The following is a 27,634-nucleotide window of genomic DNA, read 5'->3' on the forward strand; positions in this document are numbered from 1 at the left end:
TTGGAGAATTGTGATTGGTGTGTGTTCGGTTTCCTTGACAGGTGTTTCCTATAAGAGCCGGATGACTTAGATTTGTGATGTGGGCTAGGCTACTGGGGCAGTCTCCATTTTATGGGCCCCCATATACGAATTACCTTTATCAGCAACTAGCCTTGCCTCTTCCTGTGTGGCCTCAGCCACATTCCCTAACCCATCCCAGGAGGCTGAGTGTCTATCTACCCAATGAACTTGACACGGTATCTATGGTGCGGGAACATACCGAGAGAGACGCCCCCAGAAGATGGCTGGATGCTCCCAAGAGACAGCAGAAATTACATTTGAGGTGGCGGGGGGATTAAAAAGGAAATTGATAAGAGGGAGACAAGCAAGAGGGTTATGAGGGAAGACAAGGGGGAACCAGAGAAACAGAGTGGTTCCCGGTAGAGCAGTGTGGTGAAAGCTGGTGTAGAGAGCGGAGGGTAAGAACATGGGATTCGGAGCCCAGCAGCACTGGGTTTGAATCTGGACACTGTTGATTCGTTCTCTGCCCTTGGGCAAGTTACTTACCTTCTCTGAACTTGCTTCCTCATTTGAAAATGGGGACAGTAACAAGTACCTCTTCAGAGTCAATAAGATTATGTATATCAAGCACTTAGCAACATGTTTGGGACATAGTTAACCCTTATGGTTGAAATTTATAAAAATATAATACAAATATCTGCTATTTGGTGTCCCCCAAGACTTCCAGCCATAGGAGGACACCTGTCCTTCAATGCTCAAATAAAAAGAGGGAAGCCCCCTTCCACATGCTGGGCGAAGCCAGAGGCCTCCCTGCCCTCCCCCACCTCTGGCACTGACCCTTCTCAGGGTGTCCACTCCCTCTCTCACCTCTCCTCCCATGTTTCCTTTGGCCACACGTCAGCCTGTACGTGGACTTCAGTCCCCTTCTTGATTCTCCAGAAGCACCACTACCCTCACAGTCGCATACAGAGAACTCTTACTGAGGGTGTGGCACAGTATGGCTAGCAATTGAAAATCATGTATTCATCACTACTGTTGATAAAATTTCCTCAGCCATTCTCCACACTGGGAATGACTCACTGACCTTTTCTCTAAGTCTCAACCTTTATTCTATTTTTAGAGGCCAGTCTTCAATCCCCCAAATTCCTTTTTTTTAAAATTTCCCATGAAGATCTATGCTTCCTACTCTGATCTGTCCTATTTTTCAATATATAAATCTTTTAAAAATTTCTCTAAACCAAGGGCCATCTTATTTGAGATGTCTATCCACTAAAATGCACAGATTGTGAAATGATTATCTTCTTTTCCACATAATTTGATTCTTGTTAGATATGAGTCTCTTAAATGGAAGAGAGCGTATAGACTGAGCCTGCTGCTGCGTGCCCTTCCTCCACCTCCTGATGAAATGGATCCGGTAGGTGTTTTGTTGCAGAGATCGGAAATCTCCTTTCTGTTAGTAAACAAGATATTTGATACCATAGAAGGAAAAAACCCTTAGTGTTTACTGCATAGTGAGAATCAGGAAGCAGGTGAGATAACAGTATCAACATCTGAAAAGCCAGGAGAGAGCAAAGGATCTCCCTTATCTTCTGAACCAAGAAAGCAGTCAACCTTTCCACTTAGATGGAGAGCCAAACATTTGCTACCCTTGTTAACACACAAAAGGTGCCTCTCTTGCCTTCAAAGGCTGCCTGTTGATCACCAATAAAGTCCCAAGCAACCCCTACGGGAACTCTGTTTCAGCCAGAGTGTTTCATTGGCTCCTCCCTAAATAGACATTGCACTTTTCCATCTCTGCTTTGCTCACGCTCTTCCTTTGTCCTGGGATGCTGATCTACCTCATTTCTACCTAGCACAACTATTCAAACTCCAGCTTGTGCCACCGCTTTCACAGAGCCTTCCCTGACTGCTCTCCTCCTTCACATTCCTAGTTTAAGAATTGCTACAACTTATCAGATACATGCTGCTTTATTTTGTCCCCACAGAGTTGCCTGTATTATGGTCCCCAGTAGATGAAAGTTTCTCAAATACATGGATTAATCTTTACACTTAAAAAAAAATCTATTGCAAAATGTAGCCCAGCAAAAAGTGGCCAATAAATATTTATTGATATTGAATTAGTTTTCTACTGCTGCATAACATCATGAATTTAGCAGCTGAAAACAACATGCATTTCATTGTCTCAGATTCCATGGGTCAGGAGTCTGAACAAGGCTTAACTGGATTCTCCACTCAGGGTCTCACAACCTGCAATCATGGTGTCAGCTGGGGCTGGAGTTGCATCTGAGGCTAGGAGTCCTCTTCCAAGCTCCTGTGGCTGTTGGCAAGATTCCACTTCCTTGCTGTAGACCTCATAGCAGCTTGCTTTTCAAAAGTCATCAGGGGAGAGTCTTTGATGCTTCAAGTTTCTGACCTCTGGGCTCTCTTTTAAAGGGCTCACCTGACTGGGTCAGGTCTACCTAGGATAATCTCCCTTTAGAGTAACTCAAAGTCAGCTCATTAGGGAACTTAATTACATCTGCAAAATCCCTTCACCTTTGCCTCATAATGTACCTAATCACAGAAGCGACATCCATCATATTGTTAGGACCTGCCCACACTCCAAGGGAGGGGATTACACAGGGTGTGTGTACCAAGGGTGGGAATTTGGGGAACCATCTTAGAATTCTTCCTACCACAAATACTTTTTGAGCAACAGTCTTAATAGAGTGTTTTTCATTTGATTGTGTCACAGATCCCAAATTACTTCAAAATAATAGGAAAAATTTCAAATTCATTAGTATTTTGAGAGATTGAAAAGGAAAACAATAATTATTTTGAATCATTTTAGTTTGGTTGTAGTTTACGTTGTTTAGAGTTGGTTTCAGTTCATTTTATTCAGTCTGTACACAAGAACACAAAATTATCCCGTGTAAGTGACAGAGTTGAGTTTGTTTATTAATAGTGAGGAAACAGACTAAATGTCTAAAAAGTGCATAGATTGAGGAACAGGTAAAGAACTATGGAAAGACTTTGTCTGGAATGGAGAGACTAATGCCTCTAGCAGGGCATGAAAATTCAACCACAGGGGAGTCCTTAGTCTAATGAGCTCACATTACAGTGTTGTTTCCCTCTCACAATCCCACCCAGCCTTTTATTAAAATATATCCACAAAAAAGAAACAAAATTGAGTTATTTGTAGTGAGGTGGATGGACCTAGAGTCTGCCATACAGAGTGAAGTAAGTCAGAAAGAGAAAAACAAATACCATATGCTAACACATATATGTGGAATCTAAGGGGAAAAAAAAGGTCATGAAGAACCTAGGGGCAAGACAGGAATAAAGACACAGACCTACTAGAGATTGGACTTGAGGATATGGGGAAGGGGAAGGGGAAGCTGGGACAAAGTGAGAGAGTGGCATGGACATATATACACTACCAAACGTAAAATAGCTAGCTAGTGGGAAGCAGCCACATAGCACAGGGAGATCAGCTCGGTGCTTTGTGACCACCTAGAGGGGTGGGATAGGGAGGGTGGGAGGGAGGGAGAGGCAAGAGGGAGGAGATATGGGGACATATGTATACGTATAACTGATTCACTTTGTTATAAAGCAGAAACTAACACACCATTGTAAAGCAATTATACTCCAATAAAGATGTTAAAAACAAAAAACAAATATACCCACAGAGATAGGGTGGTGTAATGCTGCCGGTTTCTGAATACAGCTAGAAGAATCCCTAGTTCATGCTGGTGTGAATGGAAGCACTTTCCCCTAGAAGACTGTGAGCTTTGGGAAATCAACAGCGATGGCATAACCATCTTTAAATCAGATTTGTGACTGGTCTGATGGTTCCTAAAGGAATAAACACAGAAAGAAAACTCTACAATTCAGTTAATGAGGGGGACATCTCACCAGGAGGATTATGAAAGAGGAATTAGAACCTAAAGCGATAGATTGAGTAGATTAAAAAAAAACAGAGGGTGGCAATTTAAAGATGAATTTCTTTTTTTTAATAAATTTATTTATTTTATTATTTGTTTATTATTTTTGGCTGTGTTGGGTCTTTGTTGCTGTGCCCGGGCTTTCTCTAGTCGTGGCGAACGGGGGCTACTCTTCGTTGCGGTGCGCCGGCTTCTCATTGTGGTGGCTTCTCTCATTGTGGAGCACAGGCTCTAGGTGCATGGGCTTCAGTAGTTGTGGCACGCAGGCTCAGTAGTTGTGGCTCACGGCCTCTACAACGCAGGCTCAGTAGTTGTGTTGCACGGGCTTAGTTGCTCCACAGCATGTGGGATCTTCCCGGACCAGGGCTGGAACCCGTGTCCCCTGCATTGGCAGGCGGATTCTTAACCACTGCACCACCAGGGAAACCCCTAAAGATGAATTTCTTTTGTAAAATTGTGAAGTTTGCATATTGAATTTTTGCACTGGGAAGATTCATTGGGCCCTGTGAACACATGCTCTGCATTTATTCATACGCCTATTCTGTGACTAGTAGCTGAAATATGTTGATGTGAATATTTTCCAATGTGATACAGAAGGGCAGGGCCAATGAATGTGGGAGGAAAGTCAGGCGTTGGCAATTCTGCTGTCTTTTGCATTTAGCTCCTGCTCTGTGCTCTTTAGAGACCCAGCCATAGAGTCAGGGGCAGGAATTTTTCGTATTTTCCTATTCCTGCCTTCCTGCTCCAGAATACAGATTCCCACAGGTAGAGAGGGAATGAGTGGGTGAGGAAATGAAAGGCCCTGAAGCTGGAATGACCCCTGGGGAACTGGGGAACTTGGCTGAGGGGGCAGGAGGGAGGCCTGCTAGATTCTCGGGCCTTTCCCCACCCCCTGTGAGGAGTCCTGTTGCTGGCTCTGAGCGTCTATTTTTCAAGTTGCACTTAAAAAAAATGTACAGTAATGAAACAGTACAGCACCTCCAGTGAGGCTGGAAAGTAAATGAAACTGGCAGCTCTTCCTCTCATCTCTGTGTGATGTTAATTTAATGAAGTCTCCTCTCCCAAGAGGATTTTCATTGGTTTCAAAACAGAACTACACGCTTGCTGTTTTTACTTCATTCATTATGAGAATCACAAAGCATGACCTTTTTTCAAACACTTTATTTAAACAAAATGATGTCACGTCAGAGTGGTTATTACTTACGTTTATTAATGCCCTTCTCACTACAGAGGTGGCTCAGCAGGGGCCATGTGTGGATGAGGCACATTTGGAGAGACTGAGTCCTGACCCAGCTCTGTAAAGCGCCGATGGCAGCTGAGGACAGACACGGGTGTCTTTCATCTCTTTTACGGGGAGTAAGAGCACATCTGGCCCTTCATAGAGCCAGCGATGCCAGTTACAAACTGTCACTTATGTCTTTCCTACCAAATTGTGATCTGGTATGTGACTGCTTGAGACTTCAGGTACGGTGTAGATATGTAGCTTTGAAAATGGAAATGGGTTCCAGGTCTGTTCCAGATGGCGTGTGGACATTTCCATGTGGAAACATTTACTGTGCCCTGAGTTCAACATGACTCACGCCAGACTCCTGAGCTCCGAGGGAGCTCCCAGGGTTCTCCGAGGCATCACGGAGTTCTTCGGAGTCATCTCTCTCTCTCTCTCTCAGTGTCTGCTTTCCTGCAGTCCTTTCTTTTCTTCCCTCTGTTTCCACAGTCGGTGGTCACTTCAGGCTCCTCAGCCCTTCATGTCTCAACTGCTGACTCCAGGTCCGCATGCAGTTGAGCCCACCGCAGCCTGCCATGCTTGTCTTCCTCCATCACTGCTTTGAATCATGTCACTTCCCTGCTCAGAAACCTGCAAAGAGCCCATATTTCTCGTGACATCACACCTAGGCTTCTTGACGAGCCTTTCAAGGCCCTCACCAAACTAAATTATTCTTACTTATTCAGCCTCCTACTTACTTATCCCACTGACCTTCATTATGCACCGTCACTCAAGCGAACCCCTATGCCTGTTGTCACTTCATTGCCTTTATTCTGGCTGTTCCCTTCACCTGGAATGCTGTTCCTCCACTCTTGCCTCATTAAATCTATCCTTCCAGGCAGTCCTAGGTCCTTCCTGCAGTCTTCCGGCACATTGTCACTCCTCTCTTCCTCTTTGAACTCTTGAAGCATTACAAATGTCTCTTCTACACGTTTTAGCACTTAATTATATGCCTGTCTGCACACTGGTGGTTGTTTTATAGACAACTCTATAAGCTTCTAGAAGTCAAAGTAAGCCTTATGTTCTCTACCTCTCACCGAGTGAGTACATGGTAGGTACTTATAGAAGATAGTAATTGTTTCATGGCTTTTCTGTCCAGGTTGAGTCAGTAGAAGAATTCTTATTTTCATACTATATATATATATATATATATATATATCCATATCACCAGGTAAATATTTTTAATATAAATGATTTATATTAAACTGCAGAATTAATATTAGATTACAAGGGTTTTATCTGTTAACCACAGTACCATAACTAGGATACATGCATTTTAAGTATCAATTCAAATGCCACCCCTTCTATAAAGCACTACTTTTTCTACACAGGCCATCCATTCATGGTAGCTATCATCAGATGCCCACTGCATCCTATACACACCTCTAAACAATAACATTGCTTTGCTCTGTCTTGGCACACATCTGTCCTCTTTCCTTCCCTTTTACCCCAAACTGTGAGTTCCTTGATGGCAGAGACTGTATCTTTTAATTCCTGAATCTGCAGAAACTGACAGAGTTGGCAACCAATAACTGCTTGTTGAATGAATACGTGAACTATAAGAACCCTCATGTAATCATGAGTGTGACACTCTATAAATACAGTTATGGTTGGCAAATGACCATTGAGTCTTTTTATAAATAAACCTTTTAATATTTTTTAAGTAGTTATTTAAGATAATTTTTTTTTTTTTAGTTTTTGGAGAGTTTATCTCTCAATCTATTCAAAATTTATCTTTTTACATAGATGATTACAGAGGAAATTACAGCTGAGTTTGCCAAGCCTAGAGAAATTTATAATATATATTTTAAATAAGTTTAGCCATCTACTTCTTCTAGCTTTTCTTTAGAATAGCACTATCGCTCAAAAACAAAACAAAACAAAAAACAAATAATCACCACTTCATCATTAGGAAGACCACTACCAAAAAACCAAAAAATAACAAGTGTTGGTGAAGATGTGGAGAAATTGGAACACTTGTGCCCTGTTGGTGGGAAAGTAAAATGGTACAGCTGCTAGGGAAAACAGTATGATGGTTACTAAAAAAATTAAAAATAAATGACCATATGATCCACTTCTGGGTATATATCCTAAAGAATTGAATGCAGGATCTTGAAGAGAGACTTGCACACCCATGTTCATTGCAGCGTTATTCACAAAAGCCAAGAGGTGGAAGTAACCCAAATGTCCATGAACAGATGAATGGATAAAGAAAATGTGATCCATACATACAGTGGAATATTGTTCAACCTTAAAAGAGGAGGAAATCCTGTCTTATGCTACAACATAGACAAATCGTGAGGACATTATGCCAAATGAAATAAGGTAGTCACAAAAAGACAAGTACTGTACGTTTCCACTTTATGCTGTACCTAAATAGTCCAGCTCGTAGAGACAGAAAGGAGAATAGTGGTTTCCAGGGGCTGCAGCGTTGGCAAAATGGGGAGTTGTTGTTCAATAGGTATAAAGCTTCAGTTGTTCAAGATGAAAAAGTTCTAGAGATCTGTGCACAGCAGTGTGAATATAGTGAGCACTACTAACCTGTACACTTGAAAATGGTTAAGATGTAAATTTTGTTGTGTGCTTTTTACCATAATTTAAAAGAAAATTGAAAACATACAAAAGAGTAATAGTACCTCACATACACACTCACCATCATCAATACAAACTTGCACATTGAAATGAGCCAGTAGATGCTCAATAAATGTTTCTAATACTGATGCTCATGATGAAAAAATTAGGAGAGCACTTTTTTATGATTGATGTCACCTAATAACAAAGACTTAAGAAATATTGGTCTAATAGTAGTGTGACTATTTCGTTGAAGAATAAACTTGTTACCAAATGCTGAAAACTTCTGATCAGACATATAAACTAGAAACTTTTGGAACAAATGTCATGGTAATCTCTAGTTATTGAATCTTACTTATTGATGAAAATAGGTATCAATTGTTTGGGTTTTAATGAGGTGGACATAATTTTTACATTTTCTGTTATGCTGCATGCTTTCATTTTTGGTAATGTTACATGGTATGTGGCTTATGGGATATAATTTATATCTTTTTAAGAAAGCATAAGTAAATAGAAGCTGGAATTAAAACGAGACATAACAAAAACTCGGCATTAAAGAAAGCTGACCTCGTTCACCAGAGAAAGAAAATCAAAGCTAAGAGGTTCTTCTCGCTCTACTTCCTATCAGGTTTTCCAATTTAATATATTCAGGGCACCTTTCCCCAAACTGCCCACTACTTCCTCTGTTGTCTTTTCAGCAATTTTGGGTCAGTGTCACACCCAAAAAAGGGCGCACCTCGTTAACCCTTTCAACTTTTGACTCAAACCCGCCTTTGTTAAACGTGCTCTTCACATAAACAGTCAGTAGCTGTCATTCAGCTAGGGCTCTGGGAGAGAGCAGCACTGCCAGGAAGGTGAGCTGGAGAGAGTTAAACACAGTCATCTGGGAGGAGGAGGACAGACAAGGCTATTCTGAGAAGTAGGAAGATTGATCTTGGTAATGCCTGCCCAGCTACACTGTACTTCTCATATTCTCTTGGTGTGTCTATAGAAAGGAAAAAAGAAGCCACATCATGGTAAGAAACTAAGTGAAGTTTTGTTATCTCTTCACTGACCGAGACTTTTTATTTTAAATTAATTAGTTAATTAATTTTTATTTTTGGCTGTGTTGGGTTTTTGTTGCTGCGCGCGGGCTTTCTCTAGTTGTGGTGAGCGGGAGCTACGCTTCGTTGCGGCGCGCTGGCTTCTCATTGCGGTGGTTTCTCTTGTCGCGGAGCACAGGCTCTAGGCGCGCGGGCTTCGGTAGTTGTGGCAGTTCGGCTCAGTAGCTGTGGCGCACGGGCTTAGTTGCTCCGCGGCACATGGGATCTTCCTGGACCAGGGCTCGAACCCGTGTCCCCTGCATTGGCAGGCGGATTCTTAACCACTGCGCCAACAGGGAAGCCCGCTGACCGAGACTTTGTTTTGAATTTATGTAGTATTATTATTAATGACATCAGTTAACTTCACAGTGTGTTTATTGTCTAGAGCTGGTAAATTCTCTGGGCTTAAAAATCGTGAGCAATTGTGAGTAGAAGGAATATAGTAGGAGGCTGAGGAGTAGAGTGGGGGCTAAGTAGCCTTGGAGACTTTGAAATAGAAATGAAAACACTAGTATGTGATCTACTGTGTCTGCCCTTCTTGAGGTTCTTTAAATTATTGCAGGTAATCATTGACAAGCTGCCCTTGCTGACTATATTTGAGTTAGTTCCATCAGCCATTCTAACGATGCCAATTTTATAGACCTGTTGTTGAGTGTGCTGCAAAGAACTTAGTTACTCCTTTTTTCTCCCCTGAGTGGAAAAAAATCTTTTCCCCACCCCTTTTCCAAATATCAAAGGCAAACTGACATCTAGCCCCTTGGAAGAAACTAGTTGGGAAACATGGTGTCGAGTGCTAAGGATTGATTTTTATTTTTCATCATGGTAGGGAAAGGTAGATCTCTATTACACTTTCTTTTAAAATGTAGGTTATCTTTCAGATACATTCTCCACTGGGTGTCGGCTGTTGCTGCTCACGCGGGCCTGTCCCCGTAACACGTTATTATGTGTTGCACGTACTTTCCCCAAATGAGATTTTATTAGGACACAGAAATTTATAGGAGCGACTCGGCTTCTTACAACCCTATCATTCCAGAAGTGCCATGGCTTAAAGGAAGTTATGAGAAAAAAGCAATCTTGTAAACTTTTCAGAAAAAGGAGTTTATGTGAGAGTCTATTAAACTTTGCTTCACTACTTTGCTCAGAGAGGCACAAATATAAAGGGCCAAGTAAGTGTTGGGCATTGTTGCCATCATCTTCTCTGTTAATTCTTATCACTTTCCCCTATCCTTTGATATTTTAGACACAGTGGCTTAATAACTACGTGGACAAATAGTCTTTACACTTAGGATATGAACTCCTAATCATCCCCTAGAAATCTTAACAGAATTAATACCTTGTGTTTTACAAGAAATGCCTTTTTTAAAGTGAATTTTCCAAATTAAAAAAATAATAATAAACAGCTAGGATTAAGAGCATTAGGACTATAAACCTCCAGAAAACATTTTAAGTTTAATAAGTAAAATTTCTGATGTTTTGGTCATCCATCTGATTAAGGCCTAATTGTAAATATCTATAAATGCACTAAGCAGATTAACGTAACTGTAGCCTATGCACCTTGGTAAGTAAGCTTGGCGTGGGGTGGGGAGGACAGTGCGGGGAGGTATAGTGGCCAGGCTGGTAATTTTGAAGGTTGCTTTTCCCTTGAGTTTTTCTGTGATATGAGATAAAGGTACGTGGAGTGCTAAGAAGGCACTGTGGGTGCTAAGAGCGTGGTGGCTAGTGAGCCAACATTCTCATTTTAATTCAGATGTTGAAATGGGCAGGAAGCTGCTGCCTGTGTCTCCAGGCATAATCAGGACTGGGGCAGTGCTCAACCTGGGTGCACAGGCTTGTCCGCCTCAAGTCTGTACAGGAGCAGTGTTTGCAAAACACACTCCAGACCTGCAAGCTGAGGCAGAGAGTGGCATCCAAGGCTCCTGCCGCCCGCCAGGAACAGAGTGGTGAGAGGTGATGAAATGCTTCTCTTTTCAAAATTGAACGAGCAGCAACTTTCTCACAGTCTTCCCACTCCCAGCACACACACACACACACACACAGTCCCAATCCCCCATGACAGAGTCTAGTGGAGTCAATGAAGAATAAGGCTAAATTCCTTGGGAGGGTAAAAAGGAAGCGAGAGGAAGGGTCAGAGACCCAGAAAGTGGAAAAAATATTCATTCGACGCTGGATGAAAACCCATAATTGTATAGGCCCCAGCAAGCTAAAGTGTGAATTCCCCCCACCCCCTCCAGTTTGTTGGTTCAGTGCTGTTCCCTGGACTCCCCTGGAGCTGCCCCTCCCAGCCATTTCCTGTCCTCACAGGGCCCCTCCTCCCCACCTTCCTTAGCAGCACCCTTTACTTCTCGGCTTTTTCTGTGTCTGGGGTGACCTCCCTTATCTCTCTGTTCATATTGTGTGTGTGTGTGTGTGTGTGTGTGTGTGTGTGTGTGTGTGTGTGTGTGTGTGTGTGTGTGTGTGTGTGTGTGTGTGTGTGTGTAACCAATGTAACCAAAGGAACAGAGCAGGAAAGAGAAGGAGAGAAATAGCACAAACATCGCAGTGCATCTTCTGGTGCCACCAGCTATGCATGACCTTGAGCAAATCACTTTTCACATTGCAGTTTTCTCAAACGTAAAATGAGGATGATAGTTATCACCTCACAGGACTATTAAGAGGTACCTGGCACATGGTAGGTTCTTAGATGTTAGCTGAAATAAATCACAAAAGAGGAAAAATAAAAGGTCAATAAGGATATAAAAAACATGTTCAATCCCATTGGAAAGCAAAGAAATGCAGTTTACCTAGTCATTGTAGATTACAGCATGCATCAGAAAAGTGTGTAAAATATAGATGTAAGGTATAATGAATAATTATAAAGCAAGCACCTCTAATAACTAAGCGCAGGTCAAGAAATAGCATATTGCTACCACCTCTTAAGTCTCCTGTGGGTCTCTTTCTGATCACACCCCATCCCCTCCTTCACCATCAGGGCTAGTAGTAGGGTAAGGGGAGTGGGAGTAGGGTAAAGGGAGTGCCTCAGGAGCAAGTGGGAGTAGGGTAAAGGGAGTGCCTCAGGAGCAAAGTTTAAGGGGGTGCCAAAAAACTCGGTAATCAAGATAAATAATATATCAATCCAGTCTTTTATTGCAATATTTTTAAAAACAAAAGTTAAGGGGCTTCCCTGGTGGCGCAGTGGTTGAGGGTCCGCCTGACGATGCGGGGGACGTGGGTTCGTGCCCGGGTCCGGGAGGATCCCACATGCCGCAGAGCGGCTGGGTCCGTGAGCCATGGCCGCTGAGCCTGCGCGTCCGGAGCCTGTGCTCCGCAACGGGAGAGGCCACAACAGTGAGAGGCCCGCGTAACGCAAAAAAAAAAAAAAAAAAAAAAAAAAAAGTTAATGCAAAAAATCCATGTGAACAAGATATCAAATTTTTAAATAAAGAGAGGATCTGTACCACAAGAGGTAACTACTCTCTTAACTGTTATAATCATCATATCTCTTCTTTATAATTTTACCACCTATGATTTTATCCCAAGACAGTGCAAATTAACTTACCTGTTCTTGAATTTCACATGAATGGAATTATACCCCAAGTTCTCATTCGGGTCTGGATTCTTTCAATCAACTTTATGTTTATAAAATTCATCCACGGATTTTGCTGCCGAAGTTCATTCATTTCTGTTGCTGTAGAGTATTCTGTTTTATGAATGAACCACAATGAACTTACTCATCTTGCTGTGGCTGGGATCTGGGTTGGTTTCTTGTTGGGGGCTTGTACAAGCAATGCTGCCGGGAACATCCTTGTGCTCATGTCCTTGAACAATGTGCATGAGCCTCGAGGGCAGCAGTTCTCAAAGTGAGGTCTGGGGACACTTGGGGGTTCCCTAGATCTTCCAGGGGAGTCTGTAATGTCAAAACTATTTTCATAAAAATGCTAAGATGTTATTTGCCTTTCACTTTCATCCTATCACAAGGGTACAGTGAAGATCGAGAGGCAACGTGATATGCGATGATGTCTTGCTCTGATGACTAATAGAATGTGTCCTGAGTATTGTTGAACTTTAAAAACAGCTCAGTTTTAATTTCTAAGCTGAGAAGTGTAGATCGATATAACCCATACAAACAAAGGCTCTTGGGGGCCTTAACTTTTTAAGGGTGTCAAGGAATTCTGAAACCAAAATTTTGAGGACTGCTACTCTAGGGAATATGCTGCTATGCTCATAGGGTGTGCATATCTTCTGTTCTATTCAACAATGCCAAAGTGTTTTCCAAAGCAGTGGTTCCAATTTACACTCCCATCACCAGTGTGTGAGCGTTCCTATTGCTCCACAGCCTCTCTTATATTTGGAATCATTGCTCTTTTTAATTATTTTCCAATCTGATGGATTTGTAAAGATATCTCATTGTGGTTTTCCTTTTCATTCCCTTCACTACTAATTAGGAACATATCCTGTGGGAATAATTAAGGATGTGTGTAGAGATAAGGTACAAATATAGTTTCTGTAGTCTGCAATGCATTGAAAATAACATAAACTGTAGGCATTGTGGTACACTGACATGGTAGAATTTAATGCAACCATTAAAATATTGTAATAGAAATGTATTTATTGGCATGAATTCAGTGAAAGAATAATACACCAAAAAGCAGGTACAAAATGCTATTATACAATGCCCTGATAAAAAGCCAGAAAGAAAAAATAGTAAGAGTGGTATTTGGGGATAGAAAAGATAAAGGACAATTTATATTTTCTTCATTGTACTTGTTTATATAGTCTGACTTTCAAATATGAATATGTATATATATTTTTTAAGGTTTCCTTTCCCATTCCCTGTCTCTTCCCCAGAGACTGTGCTAGGTGTTTCACAGACATCTCATTTGATCCTCAAACAGTCCAGAGGATGAGCATTTCAGAAACTGGATTTTAAGGGAATCATTTGAGAAGTGGGCCAAGGCTAGAGACAGGCCTTTGTTCCTGTCTGAGAACGTTCACTGAGGGCCTCAGTCATAATTCATTGCCCCCAAACTACTGGCTGAACCATTACACAATGTCGTCTGGCTCTTGTCTGTGGGAGACTGAGAGATTTCTGGAAAATATGGTTGGTGTGTTCTTTTGATAAATATTTATTCAGTGCCTATTGGTACCACACATTGAGGAAGGAATAGGGACATAGTGGTGAACAAAACTACATTCTTATTCTCATGAAGCTTACATTCTATGAGGAACGACAGACAACAAAGTATACAAATAAATATTAAGTATTTTCAGTTCAGGTAATAAGTGCTATGAAGAAAAATAAAGGAGCATAAGGTTATAGAAAGTGAGGTGCTTTTTTTACATAGGGTGATCCAGAGGTGTTCATTCTACCTAGCTGCATATCTTCTATACATGATGATCTGGAAAAGATAATGTTTACGAGGAAGGGTAGACTTCAGTTTTTCATTATTCTAGTCATGACACATTGAAGATGAGTGCCCATGAGCAATGATATGCCAAGTTCTGCATGTCTATCATATTCTGTGTTCATCTCCATCTCACCAAGAATCATAAATTAATCCTGTTATTTAGTCAGCGTCAACTTGGGTTATGAAACATCAGCAGAATATCAGACTATGAATTATGCCAGCCATCACCGTCTTAGGTACTTTGTGCTTTTCAAAGCATGTTCACATATATCATTTCACGTGAATTTCTCAATACCCTCGAGGACAGAAGAGGAATTTTTGAGAGGACAAATTATTTGATCCCTATTTAGTAGTATTCCTGAGTTCTCTCCATGAAAGCCTGCATTTTCCTTCTTAATTTGAAATGAATTGCCAGGAAGTCAATAATTCTCACTAGAAATTGCAGAAAACGGAGATATTTCTGGGAAGTATATATTAATTGGAAAGATAAAGAAATAAATTTATTTTTTAGGTGAAAACCCCACCATTTTCTGCCATACTTTTAACTGTGGTTACACTAAGCTCAAGTTATGAGGTGTCAAGGTCACTAGAAGTCTCAGAGGGAGCCTGGAGTTGACAGTGCTGTGTTGGAGAGGCTTCTTCATTCTTTACAGAGCTGCTACCTCCGAGTTCCTTCTCTCATCCTGGTCCCCTTAGTGGACTTGGTTGCCAGCTGTGCCTGGTGGAGACAGGCATGCTGTGTCAGTCTCTCTTGGTCTGCTTCACCCTCATCTCCCCAATATCCCTATCCGTCTCATCACATCATCTACATATGGATGACCTAACTGGAAGTTAATCCTTGCGACTTGAGCGCTTGGATTCGGCAATGCACTGATGGTTTTCTAGTGTTTTAAAGTACTCATTCTTGGGCTTCCCTGGTGGCGCAGTGGTTGAGCGTCTGCCTGCCGATGCAGGGGACGCGGGTTCGCGCCCTGGTCCAGGAAAATCCCACATGCCGCGGAGCGGCTGGGCCCGTGAGCCATGGCCGCTGAGCCTGCGCGTCCAGCCTGTGTTCCGCAACGGGAGAGGCCACAACAGTGAGAGGCCCGCGTACCGCAAAAAAAAAAAAAAAAAAAAATCTAAAGTACTTATTCTTGATCTTTGGCCTGAGTTATTGTACAAGTCATTCTTTTTTTTTAAATATAAATTTATTTATTTATTTTTGGCTGTGTCGGGTCTTCGTTTCTGTGCGAGGGCTTTCTCTAGTTGCGGCAAGCGGGGGCCACTCTTCATCGCGGTGCGCGGGCCTCTCACTATCTCGGCCTCTCTTGTTGGCAGATCACAGGCTCCAGACGCGCAGGCTCAGTAGTTGTGGCTCACGGGCCCAGTTGCTCCGCGGCATGTGGGATCTTCCCAGACCAGGTCTCAAACCCGTGTCCCCTGCATTGGCAGGCAGATTCTCAACCACCGTACGCGGGCCTCTCACTGTGCCGGCCTCTCCCGTTGCAGAGCACAGGCTCCGGATGCGCAGGCTCAGCGGCCATGGCTCACGGGCCCAGCCGCTCCGCGGCATGTGGGATCCTCCCGGACCGGGGCACGAACCCGTGTCCCCTGCATCGGCAGGCGGACTCTCAACCACTGCGCCACCAGGGGAGCCCCTGTCATTCTTTTTTAAAATATATAAAGGACATGCTTTTTTTGTTCTGAGTCAATAAAAAAGGAACTAATTTGACAATGAGCACATTTTCATTTTCCAGTTTGGCTAAGCTTCTTTACTCCAACTAGGAGCTAGCTAGCTAGTGATTTGAATATGTACTTATCAAAATATGCCCACAACCCAGGAGGTAGTAAGAAATATTCGCTATCCCTGTCAAATTCCCATATCTCCTGTAATTTACACATTATACATGGGAAAAAATTATTCACCAAATTAGGATTATATTTACATCTCTACTGTAAAGCAAATTAATTCAGTGTGATAGAGAAAAAAAATGTTGGGGGAAACTGTTCAGTTTACACAGAGAGAAACATTGTGAGTTATCTGTTACCTATGATTGGGCACATAGTAAATCCTAGTCAGGATCCCAGCATGGGAAAGGGCACAGTCAACTTGGATGATTGAGTTAAGTAAGAGGGGCTACGTACAAAGCATGGGCAAAGTTTTAAGGAAACCACAAGAGGCAAAAGAAGCTTAAGCTTCACGATTTCTTCCTTCACAAGGCCTCTTCCCAGGCTCTGTCCCTAAATCTGTAATCTAATATTCTGTTGTCGTCTTCTTAAAGAAAGCTCTCAAAATTATATATGCTTCATGCCCCACAAAACCTGGTTCCAGGGGCTTCCCTGGTAGTGCGGTGGTTAAGAATCTGCCTGCCAATGCAGGTGACATGGGTTCGAGCCCTGGTCTGGGAAGATCCCACATGCTGTGGAGCAACTAAGCCTGTGCGCCACAACTATGGAGCCTGTGCTCTAGAGCCCGCAAGCCACAACTACTGAGCCTGCGTGCCACAACTACTGAAGCCTGCGTGCCTAGAGCCCATGCTCCACAACAAGAGAAGCCACCGCAATTGGAAGCCCGCGCACCGCAACGAAGAGTAGCCCTCGCTTGCTGCAACTCGAGAAAGCCCGCGCGCAGCAACGAAGACCCAAGGCAGCCAAAAATAAAAAAACAAAAAAAACCAAAAAATCTTGGTTCCACCCCAAGCAAAGGATAGTGAAGCACTGCCAGGCCATCACCACTGAGACCCTTTCCATCCCGGGCCTGGAGGAGTGAGAGAAGAAGCAATTACTGGGACGTGGCGACAGAAGTGTAGCTGCAGGGGTGGTGCTATGACCGATGCTATGGTCATGCTGGACCACACCCAACCCAGAGCCTAACAAGGAGAGAGAGGGGTGGGAAGGAATTACCTTGACCTCACTCTAGTCCCTCCCTTTGGTTTCCTGTCAGTGTCTTCTACTGGTTGAACCTATCAAAGCCAAAGGGTAAGGGAGTCTGTTTCTCTGTTCCTCATGGTCAAGGGCCTGGGGCACAGAGAAGGGTGACAAAGGGTGAGCAAACAGAAGTGCCCACTGTTTACAGAGTTACCTGATTCTACAGCCAGCACTCCATCATAAGTGAGAGCTCAATCCCGGCCATTATTATATTGCAAGGCTCAGGAGGAAGCATGCCACACAGGTGTAACATACTCTATGTAGTCAGTACGTGCATAAAAGTGGTACGAAAGTCATATTCTAGTAAACGAAATCTTATTTTCCTAATGATATACTATAAGTTCAAATGGGAAAATTTACTGAGCTAACTTTTAGAAAGCCCGACTTGTGTCTTAGGAAAATTATCTGATGCTTTGGGCCACAGTTTGCTTCTTTAAGGTAAGAAGAAAATCTGACACAAAGCAGACTCTCAATAATTATTAGCGGAATGAACGAGTAAACGACCCTACAATTCAAACATTCTATGATCTTACCTTCCTTTCTAATTGATCAAGTGTCAGTGGCTTTAAACAATTAGCTTTCACTCTGCTTCTTTCAAACAGTAAATGACCTAAAGACAATCCTTAGCTGGAACTGGGAGTCTACTTTTTAAAAGAAACTCTTTACTTCTTCAAACCCTCTGAAAGGGTGGGGAATACTTTTGGAATAACGAACATACAACTATTTCCTAAATTATGGCTTTCATATTCAATAACGCCTCTTTTTCAGGATGCTGTTAAACCTGACAGTTTAAAAAAAAAGTCTGCTGCTATTCTTTTACATAATAGTATACCTATAATTCTGTCAACAGGATATGATTGCCATTTGGTTTGAAGTGACAACATTAGAAAAAAAACAAACATTGAGGTTGTAAGTAGAGAAGTATGTGTCACATGAAATGGAAAGGACAGAGATTTAAAAAAAAAGAGAGAACGATGGTGAGCAGCAGAGATGGGGTGGGCAATGGGATGCTGACAGATATTGAAAACAGCACAGGGGCAAGCATCCCACCCCGAGAGACAGGGGAGCAGTGAGAGTGGAGAGAGGCTCTGAAGGTCTGATGCAACATACTGTTGGTTGCACCATATGAAATTGTACATAGATCAAAACTGGTTGAATGCAGTCATTTCCTGTGCCTCTTCGTAAGAGGCCTGCTTATGATTAAACAGTATTATAGTCTGTGGGTCATTTAGTGCAAACCTTAGTCTATACTCATTGTAACAGCCATGGAAGAAATCATTATTATAGCACAAATGTAAATAGTTCTGTCTCCAGAATCATTAAGCCGTAGCTAAATTATATTTAGTATACTCTGAGGGAGGGAACTTGATAACATATGAAAAAAAATACTTGAAAAGTTAAAATGAAAAGTTTCAGTGTTTAATAGGTCAAGGTGTATTTATGTGAACATTTCTTCTTTTGCATTTTGTGTGCATGTATGTTGTATTATTTAGAGTGGGCCATATATATTAGCGCAAGCAATACCAAAAAGATAGATTGATGAAGAGGACAGTAGATCATTTTAAATGCCTATTACAAATCTCAGTCCATAGTGAGCTCACAGGGAATCACAAGTGTTTAAAAAAAAAGAGTTACTTTTGTACATCACTGACCACATTTTAGCAGGAGGCACATGTGAATACATGTAAAAGATCTTGATCTGCTTTCTCAAGTGAGACTCAGGCTGGGAACCAGCAGTAAACCTGAAGAAATCCAAGTTTGTGTGCCAGCAACTGCGTCGCCGTGCAGAATCCTCACATGGGCAGAAGAGAGCTGCAAATTCTTGACCACACTAAGTCTTTTTTTTTTTAATAGATCTTTATTGGAGTATAATTGCTTCACAATACTGTGTTAGTTTCTGTTGCACAACAAAGTGAATCAGCCATATGCATACACATGTCCCCTTATCCCCTCCCTCTTGAGCCTCCCTCCCACCCCTCTAGGTCATGGCAAAGCACGGAGCCAATCTCCCTGTGCTATGTTGCTGCTTCCCACCAGCCAACTATTTTACATACTGTAGTGTATATATGTCCATGCTACTCTCACTTCGCCCCAGCTTCACCCTCCCACCCCATGTCATCAAGTCCATTCTCTATGTCTGCCTCTTTATTCCTGCCCTGCAACTAGGTTCATCAGTACCATTTTTTTTGTTTTTTAGATTCCACATATATGTGTTAGCATACGGTATTTGTTTTTCTCTTTCTGACTTACTTCACTCTGTATGACAGACTCTAGGTCCATCCATCTCACTACAAATAACTCAATTTCGTTTCTTTTTATGGCTGAGTAATATTCCATTGTATATATGTGCCACATCTTCTTTATCCATTCATCTGTCAGTGGACATTTAGGTTGGTTCCATGTCCTGGCTATTGTAAATAGTGCTGCAGTGAACATTGTGGTACATGTCTCTTTTTGAATTATGGTTTTCTCAGGATATATGCCCAGTACTGGGATTGCTGGGTCATATGGTAGTTCTATTTTTAGTTCTTTAAGGAACCTCCATACTGTTTTCCATAGTGGTTGTATCAATTTACATTCCCACCAGCAGTGCAGGAGGGTTCCCTTTTCACCACACCCTTTCTAGCATTTATTGTTTCTAGATTTTTGATAATGGCCATTCTGACCAGTATGAGGTGATACCTCATTGTAGTTTTGATTTGCATTTCTCTAATAATTAGTGATGTTGAGCATCTTTTCATGTGCCTCTTGGCCATCTGTATGTCTTCCTTGGTGAAATGTCTATTTAGGCCTTCTGCCCATATTTTAACTGGATTATTTGTTCTCTTGATATTGAGCTCCCTGAGCTGTTTGTATATTTTGGAGATTAATCCTTTGTCTGTTGTTTCATTTGCAAATATTTTCTCCCATTCTGAGGGTTGTCTTTTTGTCATGTTTATGATTTCCTTTGCTGTGCAAAAGCTTTTAAGTTTAATTAAGTCCCATTTGTTTATTTTTATTTTTACTTCTGTTACTCTAGGAGGTGGGTCAAAAAAGATCTTGATGTGGTTTACGTCAAAGTGTGTTTTTCCTATGTTTTCCTCTAAGAGTTTTATAGTGTCTGGTCTTACATTTAAGTCTTTAATCCATTTGGAGGTTTTTGGTTTTTTGGTTTTTTTGGTTTTTTGCGGTACGCGGGCCTCTCACTGTTGTGGCCTCTCCTGTTGCAGAGCACAGGCTCCGGACACGCAGGCTCAGCGGCCATGGCTCACAGGCCTAGCCACTTCGCGGCATGTGGGATCCTCGGAGACCAGGGCACGAACCCGTGTCCCCTGCATCGGCAGGCGGACTCTCAACCACTGTGCCACCAGGGAAGCCCGGTATTTTATTCTTTTTGTTGCAATGGTAAATGGGAGTGTTTCCTTAATTTCTCTTTCTGATTTTTCGTTGTTGGTATATAGGAATGCCAGAGATTTCTGTGCATTAATTTTGTATCCTGCAACCTTACCAAATTCATTGATTAGTTCTAGTAGTTTTCTGGTGGCATCTTTAGGATTTTCTATGTATAGTATCATTTCATTGGCAAAGAGTGACCATTTTACTTCTTCTTTTTCAATTTGTTTTCCTTTTATTTCTTTTTCTTCTCTGATTGCTGTGGCTAGGACTCCAAAACTATGTTGAATAAGAGTGGTGATAGTGGACATCCTTGTCTTGTTCCTGATCTTAGTGGAAATGCTTTCAGTTTTTCACCATTAAGTATGATGCTCGCAACCACACTAAGTCTTGTGCAGAAAAGATTTCCATTCTGTTTTTGTTTTGTTTAGAACTAACCATGTTTATAGTTGTCTGCAAGAGTGCTGATGACTCCCTTTGGAAGGGAGTGGGGATGTTACTAATTTTTTAGTAGCATCAAATAATTTATGTCCACCTCTACTGTAAGTCCCTGTGCTAGGTGCTGGGAATACAGATTGGTCAATTTTCTTGCTCTTAAGGGGCTTATATTCCACTGTGCAAGGAAAAGATGGGAAATATATGAAAGATTTATTTTTAAACAGTTTGTTAGTTACATTTTCAAATAATATGCTCAACGTATTTTCCTTCAACCTCCAAACATGATTTAGGTGAAGCACTTCTAAATTTAAAGCAACAACTTCAAGGTAATCTTTAAAAAGCAATAAACTATTTTGCCTGTATATCCAAACATTTTGGTATACTAACAGTTTATCCTGTATTTCCTGACCTTTTGTTCCCCACCAGTGAGCAGATAGTAGAGATCTCTGAAATTATTTATAACAGTACAAGGTAGCTTTTATCTAGTGGCCGCTGTTGATAGTAGGTGCTACCATACCAAGAAGGTTGAGAATCAGAGAACAGCACTGCAGCCAGTACTGCCTGGGCCTCTACACACTGCTGGACTGTGGTCTTGTTACAGATACTTGCACACGGCCCCCCATGAGCCACATGTAATGTTTGACAAAAAGAACACTAAAACGAATCCCAGCACACAACCCATGGACCATTTCTAACATTGTCCTATTGTGGATTACGCTTATCTCAGTAGGGCATTGGTGACAGGAGGATTCCAGGTGCAGGCTTCTGCACAGCGAGGTGGGCAGAAAGGACAGGGGAAAAAGCTAACTACAAAGGAGGTCCCGGGTTTGCATGGCTGTGCTATAGTCCAAGAACACCCAGCCTGAGAACCCTCAGGACCCTGACCACACCAGAAGAGCCTGAGGAGTAGCCTGGGGGAGCAGGAAGAAGACTGATGGGCCCCCATGGCCTCTGTGCAGAACACTCCCCTTCCTAACAGATGATCATCAAGGTCGAGGGGGAAGGTGCTGGGTCTTTGGCCTCCCATTCTAGGTTTAGGACTCTAGGTGCAAAGGCTCCTACTTAAGGAGGTGCCTACTCTCTAGACAACTCCCAGGCCATCTCATTTTTGTTTTCCATCTACTATACTCATCCTTCCTCCATGAACACTGTAATGAAATAATCCCTGGCTGAAAAGAAACGTGTCCTGTTTTAAGAAGGGGTGTTCCTCAAAGATGTGACTGTGAACTTTACTCAGGAGGAATGGTGCACTCTGAACTCTGAACTCTCAGAGATCCTACACAGAGATCTGATGCTGGAGATGCAGGGCCCGGACCCCTCGGGGGAAGACTGCATTCCCCTGTAAATGAGAAAGTAGCCTTTGAAACAACTTGAGGCCCCCATTGACTAAGAACTATGAAATGGGCACCTGAGCCAGATGGATTGTGTTTCTGCTCTTTACTTCCCAGGGAAAAACCTTTATTTTTAAATCAACTTTATTAAGATAATTTACATATAAAAATTGTCCCCATTTTAAGTGTACGGTTTGATGAGTTTTGAAAGATATGTACACATGTGTAACCATCACCACAATCAAGATCTGGAACACTGCCTTTATCCCCCAAAGTTCCTTTGTGCCTGTTTCCAGTCACACCTCCTTGCCCACCCCGCACTCAGGCAACCTTTGATTTACTTCCTACGATTATAGATTGGATTTGCATTGCCTAGAATGTCATCTAAATTGAACCATGCAATACCTTTTGAGTCTGGCTTCTTCCAGTTAGCATAATGCTTGTGAGATTCATCCATGTCATTACATGTTTTAGAAGTTCGGTTCTTTTTATCGCTGAGTAGCATTCTGTTGTATGGGTGTACCACTATTGGATCCATTCACCAGCTGATGGGACATTTAAGTTGTTTCCAGTTTTTGATTATTATGAATGAAGCTGCTGTGAACATTCACATCTAAACAAAAGTCTGGAATTCTAGTAAGTTCAACAGACAGAGCAGCTTGGCAGGTGACAAACTGGCTGCCCCTCTGGGGGGAGAAGGAGTCAAGTAGTTGATGAGGTCAAGTTACAAAGAACAACCGGTTCTGTAAAAAGCAGCTATAGCCAAAAATGAAAAACAAAAACCCGTACTGAGCAGAGAAGACGGCTGATCAGACGCCTTTCAACCGCATGGGAAAAATGGATTGCAACATCATTGGCAGGACGGGATAACATGTACACTAGTTTTTTTTGGACATGGTCTAGAATTGAGCCAATAAGACTCAAACCTATTCCTGGCTACTTCTTTAGGATATGTTTGAAGGCCTGTTGAGGCAGCAGAGACAAAGAGCTCCATTTCCGGAGTTAGAGAGACTACTGGCTGTGGGACCTTGAGCAAGGATAAGGAACCTTGGCAAATGAGCATAAAAACACTACCTATCTTCAGGGCTGTCTCTGATGAGAATCTATGTAAATCACTTAGTAAGTCTAGTGCCTAAGGAATTATTACGTTTCAAAACCATGTAGTACCTTTGACTCATAGTGAAAGAGTCCAAATATATTCCTTAGGAGACTGGAATATTTTAATGTATTTTTTCTTAAATTACACAGTGAATTCTTCCTATATTATTTATATAACTACTGAATAATTATTAATCAAAATCTGGTTAAATTTTAGAAGCGTATCAACTCAGTCACAAAAGCTCCCAGTGGCTGCAACGTTCAATTGTTCCTCTCCTCATGCAGCAGCTGTCTAGTTCCAAAGCTCCCACCAGGGCCTTCTCAAGCGCGAAGAATCACCTCTGGAGTTTGTCAGTAAATCTGATTCAGGAGCATTTCCTCAGGAGCCGATTCTGGGGGAAGTGTGGCCTGCAGTCTACTCCTCTGGGCTGACTCTGGCTCAGGGTGCCCACTGCACTGCCATGTCCTCAGTGGGGAGTTGGGGGTGCTCGGACTGGAAGCTGAGGACCTGGGTTTGGATCCTGACTTTACTGCCCCCACCCCTAACACACCTTAAGTCTCTCTGCTCTGAGCTTTGCTTTCCTTATTTCTGCTGTTGGGTGACAAGCACCTCACGGGGCTGTTGCAGAATGACATGATGTTACAGTGCCAGGACTGTCTCAGTAAATGCTTGTGGACCCTGCTACTTCCATGCTTTATCTTACAGTCTTTCCTATTTCCCACCATCTCCCACGTCCACTGGCTGCATATAATTCAAATGAAATGAAGCCGCTTTAAAGAGTGATTCAGGAACCCCTCTGTAAGCAGTCAATATTGTAAAAACTGCCCTTCCGAGAAAGGTAGCTCTCGGGTTTTAGGTGGAAGAGGTAATTCTTAAGTTATTGTAGCCACACGTGTGGTCTGGGTTGCCGTGGGCTCGTTACCGGGAATAGGCTTCCCTCCGCTAGGAGCTTGTCTGGACTCGCCGCTCGCGCTCCCTCCTCCCGCAGGCGGACCTCTTCCTTTTTCTGCCCGCCCGGGCACCTCGCGTACCGGCTCCCGGCGCGCCACGGCGCCCATTGGCCGATTTGCTTTAATTGATTTGTTCTGAGCGCCCTCCTGGCTTCCCGCGCGGGCGCCAGGTGCCGGCCGTTTTGCCGCAGGCTTTGTAACAGGCGCAGGTTTCTCCCCTTACCGGCACCCCAGCTGCTCGTCGCCGGCGGCCAGAGCCCCTCCCATGGGTGGGTCCGCCCCCTGGGGTTCCCCCCCGCCCCTGGGGTTTCCCCCCCGCCCCGGTGCGCAGCCGGAGCCCAGCGGGGTGGTGAGGGACCGAACCCCGGCCGAGGTCGGCTTGGGAGAGCCCCGCGCCCTTCCGTCAGCCCCGGCCAGATCGGGGTGGGGTCGGGGGGTGGGGACCTGCGAAGGCGGTCGCCCAGCACCTTCGCCCTCCCTCCCGCAGGTGCTCGACCTACTGACACTCCCCGGAACTACCCGCGGAGAAGACCCTCTCGGGTGAGCTCGGCAGGGGTCAGCTGTGTTCCATGAGGACTAGCGGGCGTTTGATGCCCACGTGCTTCTCCCATTGGACGCGCGCTGCCTGGCGCGCCGAGAACCTCGGGCTTGGTGAAGGGCACGCCCAGGGGCTCGAATTCTCGTTTTCTCAAGGTTTTTCGTTTGCAGTCACGTTGAACCCAAGTGGTTTCCTTCAGTTCTGGAGAAGGCTGTTCTTCCTCGTACTCCTTTCCGCCTACAAAAAGAAAAGGCGGCATTTCAGAAAAAATTCCGCCTTTATTATGGTTACTGCTGCCCTGTAGTCACGCATGGATGTTTTGCAATTGCATCTTTACAGAGGAAGGAGGTAAAAAGCAAAACGTAGAAAGGCCTAGGAGTTGTTTATTTTGCTTGAGTGATTATTTGGACCTTCCGAATTTTCTTTAATAATTTTCTTTCTGTAGTTAATGTTACTCTTCAGTAGCGCCAAGCATAGATGGTGTTTGAGAAAAATTCAAAAGGTAAAATAAGAGTTTATTTTGTTGGAATGAATTCCCAAACACAAATCTCGTTTTCAGTTAGAAACTCTGGCCTATTATCATTTTGGCTTGTAGTTCCATAATATACTTAACTACTAAAGGAAAAAAACGGATTCTCAGGTTCTCTCTTTCCCCATCCCCTTTTATTTTTCAGTCCAGCGCACAACCACCAGAAGAGAACAAAAGGAAACCAGTTTTGGGAAAACTCGGCACTCTGTTCACGGCAGGAAGGAGAAGGAACACCAGAAACGGGTTAGAGAGTCCCACCAGCTCAAATGCCGTATCAGTCTCTCCCAAAGAAGTAACCTCTTCCAAACTCCCCGAAACAGAGACTGAGAAGAGTCAACTTCAGGGCAGCCAACGAAAGCAGACAGAAACGTGTGAGGAGGGCACCCCCCAGGAAAAGTGCCAGGAGCCGGAGGGCCAGCGCCCCGAGGGCTGCGTCCAGGCGGCCCCCCCGGACGCCGAGCGGTCACCTGGCTCGGGCAGCCGTGCAGCGGAGGCGGCTGTGCAGCAGGGCCATGAAAGTGATTCACCCCAATTAGAACCTCTGGAGGCAGAGGGAGAGACTTTCCCAGATGCCACCACCGCTGCCAAGCAGCTGCACTCCTCACTAGGGAATTCCTCCGGGCAGGAGAACGCTTCGCCCGGCGCTGGCCGCGAGCAGGAGCCAGCTCGGGGAGCGAGGGGCGTGCCGGGCTCGCCCGCCGGGGAGCAGTCGGCCGACAGGGCCGCCCGCTTTTGTGCCCAAGGAGGCTCTCCGGAGCACCAAGACGCGCCGAGCCAGCCCCCCAAGGACGCATCGGCTCCTGCGGGCAACTGTCCCGCTGAGGGCGCAGAGAACCAGACGGGTTCGGCGCCGGGGAACAGCAAAGCCGACCCCCCGGGGCGAGACTGTCGGCCCCGCGAGCGCGCCCACCCCGCCAAAGTGTTGACTCTGGACATCTACTTGAGTAAGACTGAGGTGGCGCGGGTGGACGAGCCGGTCGTGATCAGTCCCGGGGCTGAAGATTGCGGCGATTGCGAAGATATGGAGAAGAGGTCGAGTGGCCGAAGGTCGGGGAGGCGGAGGAGGTCGCAGAAATCCACCGACTCCCCCGGTGCTGACCCGCTGCCGCCTGACTTTGAGCCCCGGAATGACGCGGTCTTCGACAACGAGGTGGCGCCAAACGCAGCCGCCGAAAACGGCTCTGCTGAAAAGAAAGTGAAATCTCCTCCAGCGGCCCCCGACGGGGGCGTTGCCTCTGTTTCCGGCCTAGAGTCCAAGCCCAGCCCCGACCCCAAAGGGCAGCCGCTAGGGGAGTCCGAGCGGAGCAAACAGCCGCTGCCCGCCTCGTCCCCCGCCAAGAGGAGGGGCCGGAGCCACGTTCCGGAGGCTGTGCCCACCTCACCCGCCGGCGGCCCGCGGGCTCCGGCCAAGGACTCTCCTCTCAGGAGGGCGTCCGGCCCCGGCCCGGCCGCCAAGGAGAGCGGGGAGGAGGCGGCCCGGGTCATCCACCGCAAGCTTATGGTCAAGAGCAGCTCGCTGCCGCCCGAGATCAAGCCCAAGCCCAAGAGGGGGCCGCTCCCCAACCTCTTCGACGGCCGGGGAGAGGGAAGTCGAAGCAAAGAGCTGGGCAGATCGGTCGGAGGTTCTGACGCCGACGGCTTGAAGCCCAGGAACCATTTCGGTGGGGGCAGGTGGACAGTGACCACTACAGTGACCATGTAAGTAACTGCGGGGTTGGGCTGGCGAGCCGCGGTCGCCGCACACGGGCTGGGCGGCCGCTCCGAGGGGCGCAGGTTCTTTGCATTTGTGGAAGAACTGTGTGCACTGGGTTTTCTCCTCGGTGGTGAAATTAAGATAGTGAAGGGCTAGTTAGCACAGTTAAGGTTTAAGAAGATGACCCATTCGGGACCTTAGTTGGTTGTTAATTCCTGTTAATATAAGCCTTTTAAGTTCAATGAATGTGAAAGTGAGCTATCTCTGGAGGTTCAGTGTTTACATAAATAATAGAAGACTGCATGGCTTGACGAACTAATTCTATTCTTTATTCAGAATATGCACCAGCATTCCTGGGTGGGTCATTCTTAAAACACAAATGAATTTGAAAACGGAGCAAACACTAGTACGTACAGTATACCCAGTAGCTTTGACGTGTCTGAGTTCAAGAGAATTCACAGAACCTTTTATGGAACTTGGTGCATTATGGGCCTAAAGCTTTACAAAAAAAATCTCTAATACGAGTATCTTGGTTCCCCTTTATAATGTTAGG

At 44.2% G+C, this 27,634-nt stretch overlaps 1 protein-coding gene across 3 annotated transcripts in view; it reads left to right on the forward strand.

Moving 5' to 3' along the window:
- The window catches only part of CRYBG1 (crystallin beta-gamma domain containing 1), a 205,036-nt gene that overhangs the window by 119,252 nt on the left and 58,150 nt on the right, over positions 1 to 27,634 (forward strand). The window contains exons 1-2 of one of the 3 annotated variants that reach the window (XM_079938672.1): positions 24,504 to 24,861; positions 25,534 to 27,086. In XM_079938672.1, the coding sequence (XP_079794798.1) occupies positions 26,410 to 27,086 (677 nt within the window). In that variant the 5' untranslated portion in view covers positions 24,504 to 24,861; positions 25,534 to 26,409. Of the gene's footprint in view, positions 1 to 24,503; positions 24,862 to 25,037; positions 25,208 to 25,533; positions 27,087 to 27,634 lie in introns of those variants that run through there. The other 2 variants (XM_079938673.1, XM_079938671.1) reach the window with 2 other exon arrangements.

This window comes from Stenella coeruleoalba, assembly GCF_951394435.1.
Source record: "Stenella coeruleoalba genome assembly, chromosome: 12".
NCBI classification, from domain to species: Eukaryota; Metazoa; Chordata; class Mammalia; order Artiodactyla; family Delphinidae; genus Stenella; species Stenella coeruleoalba.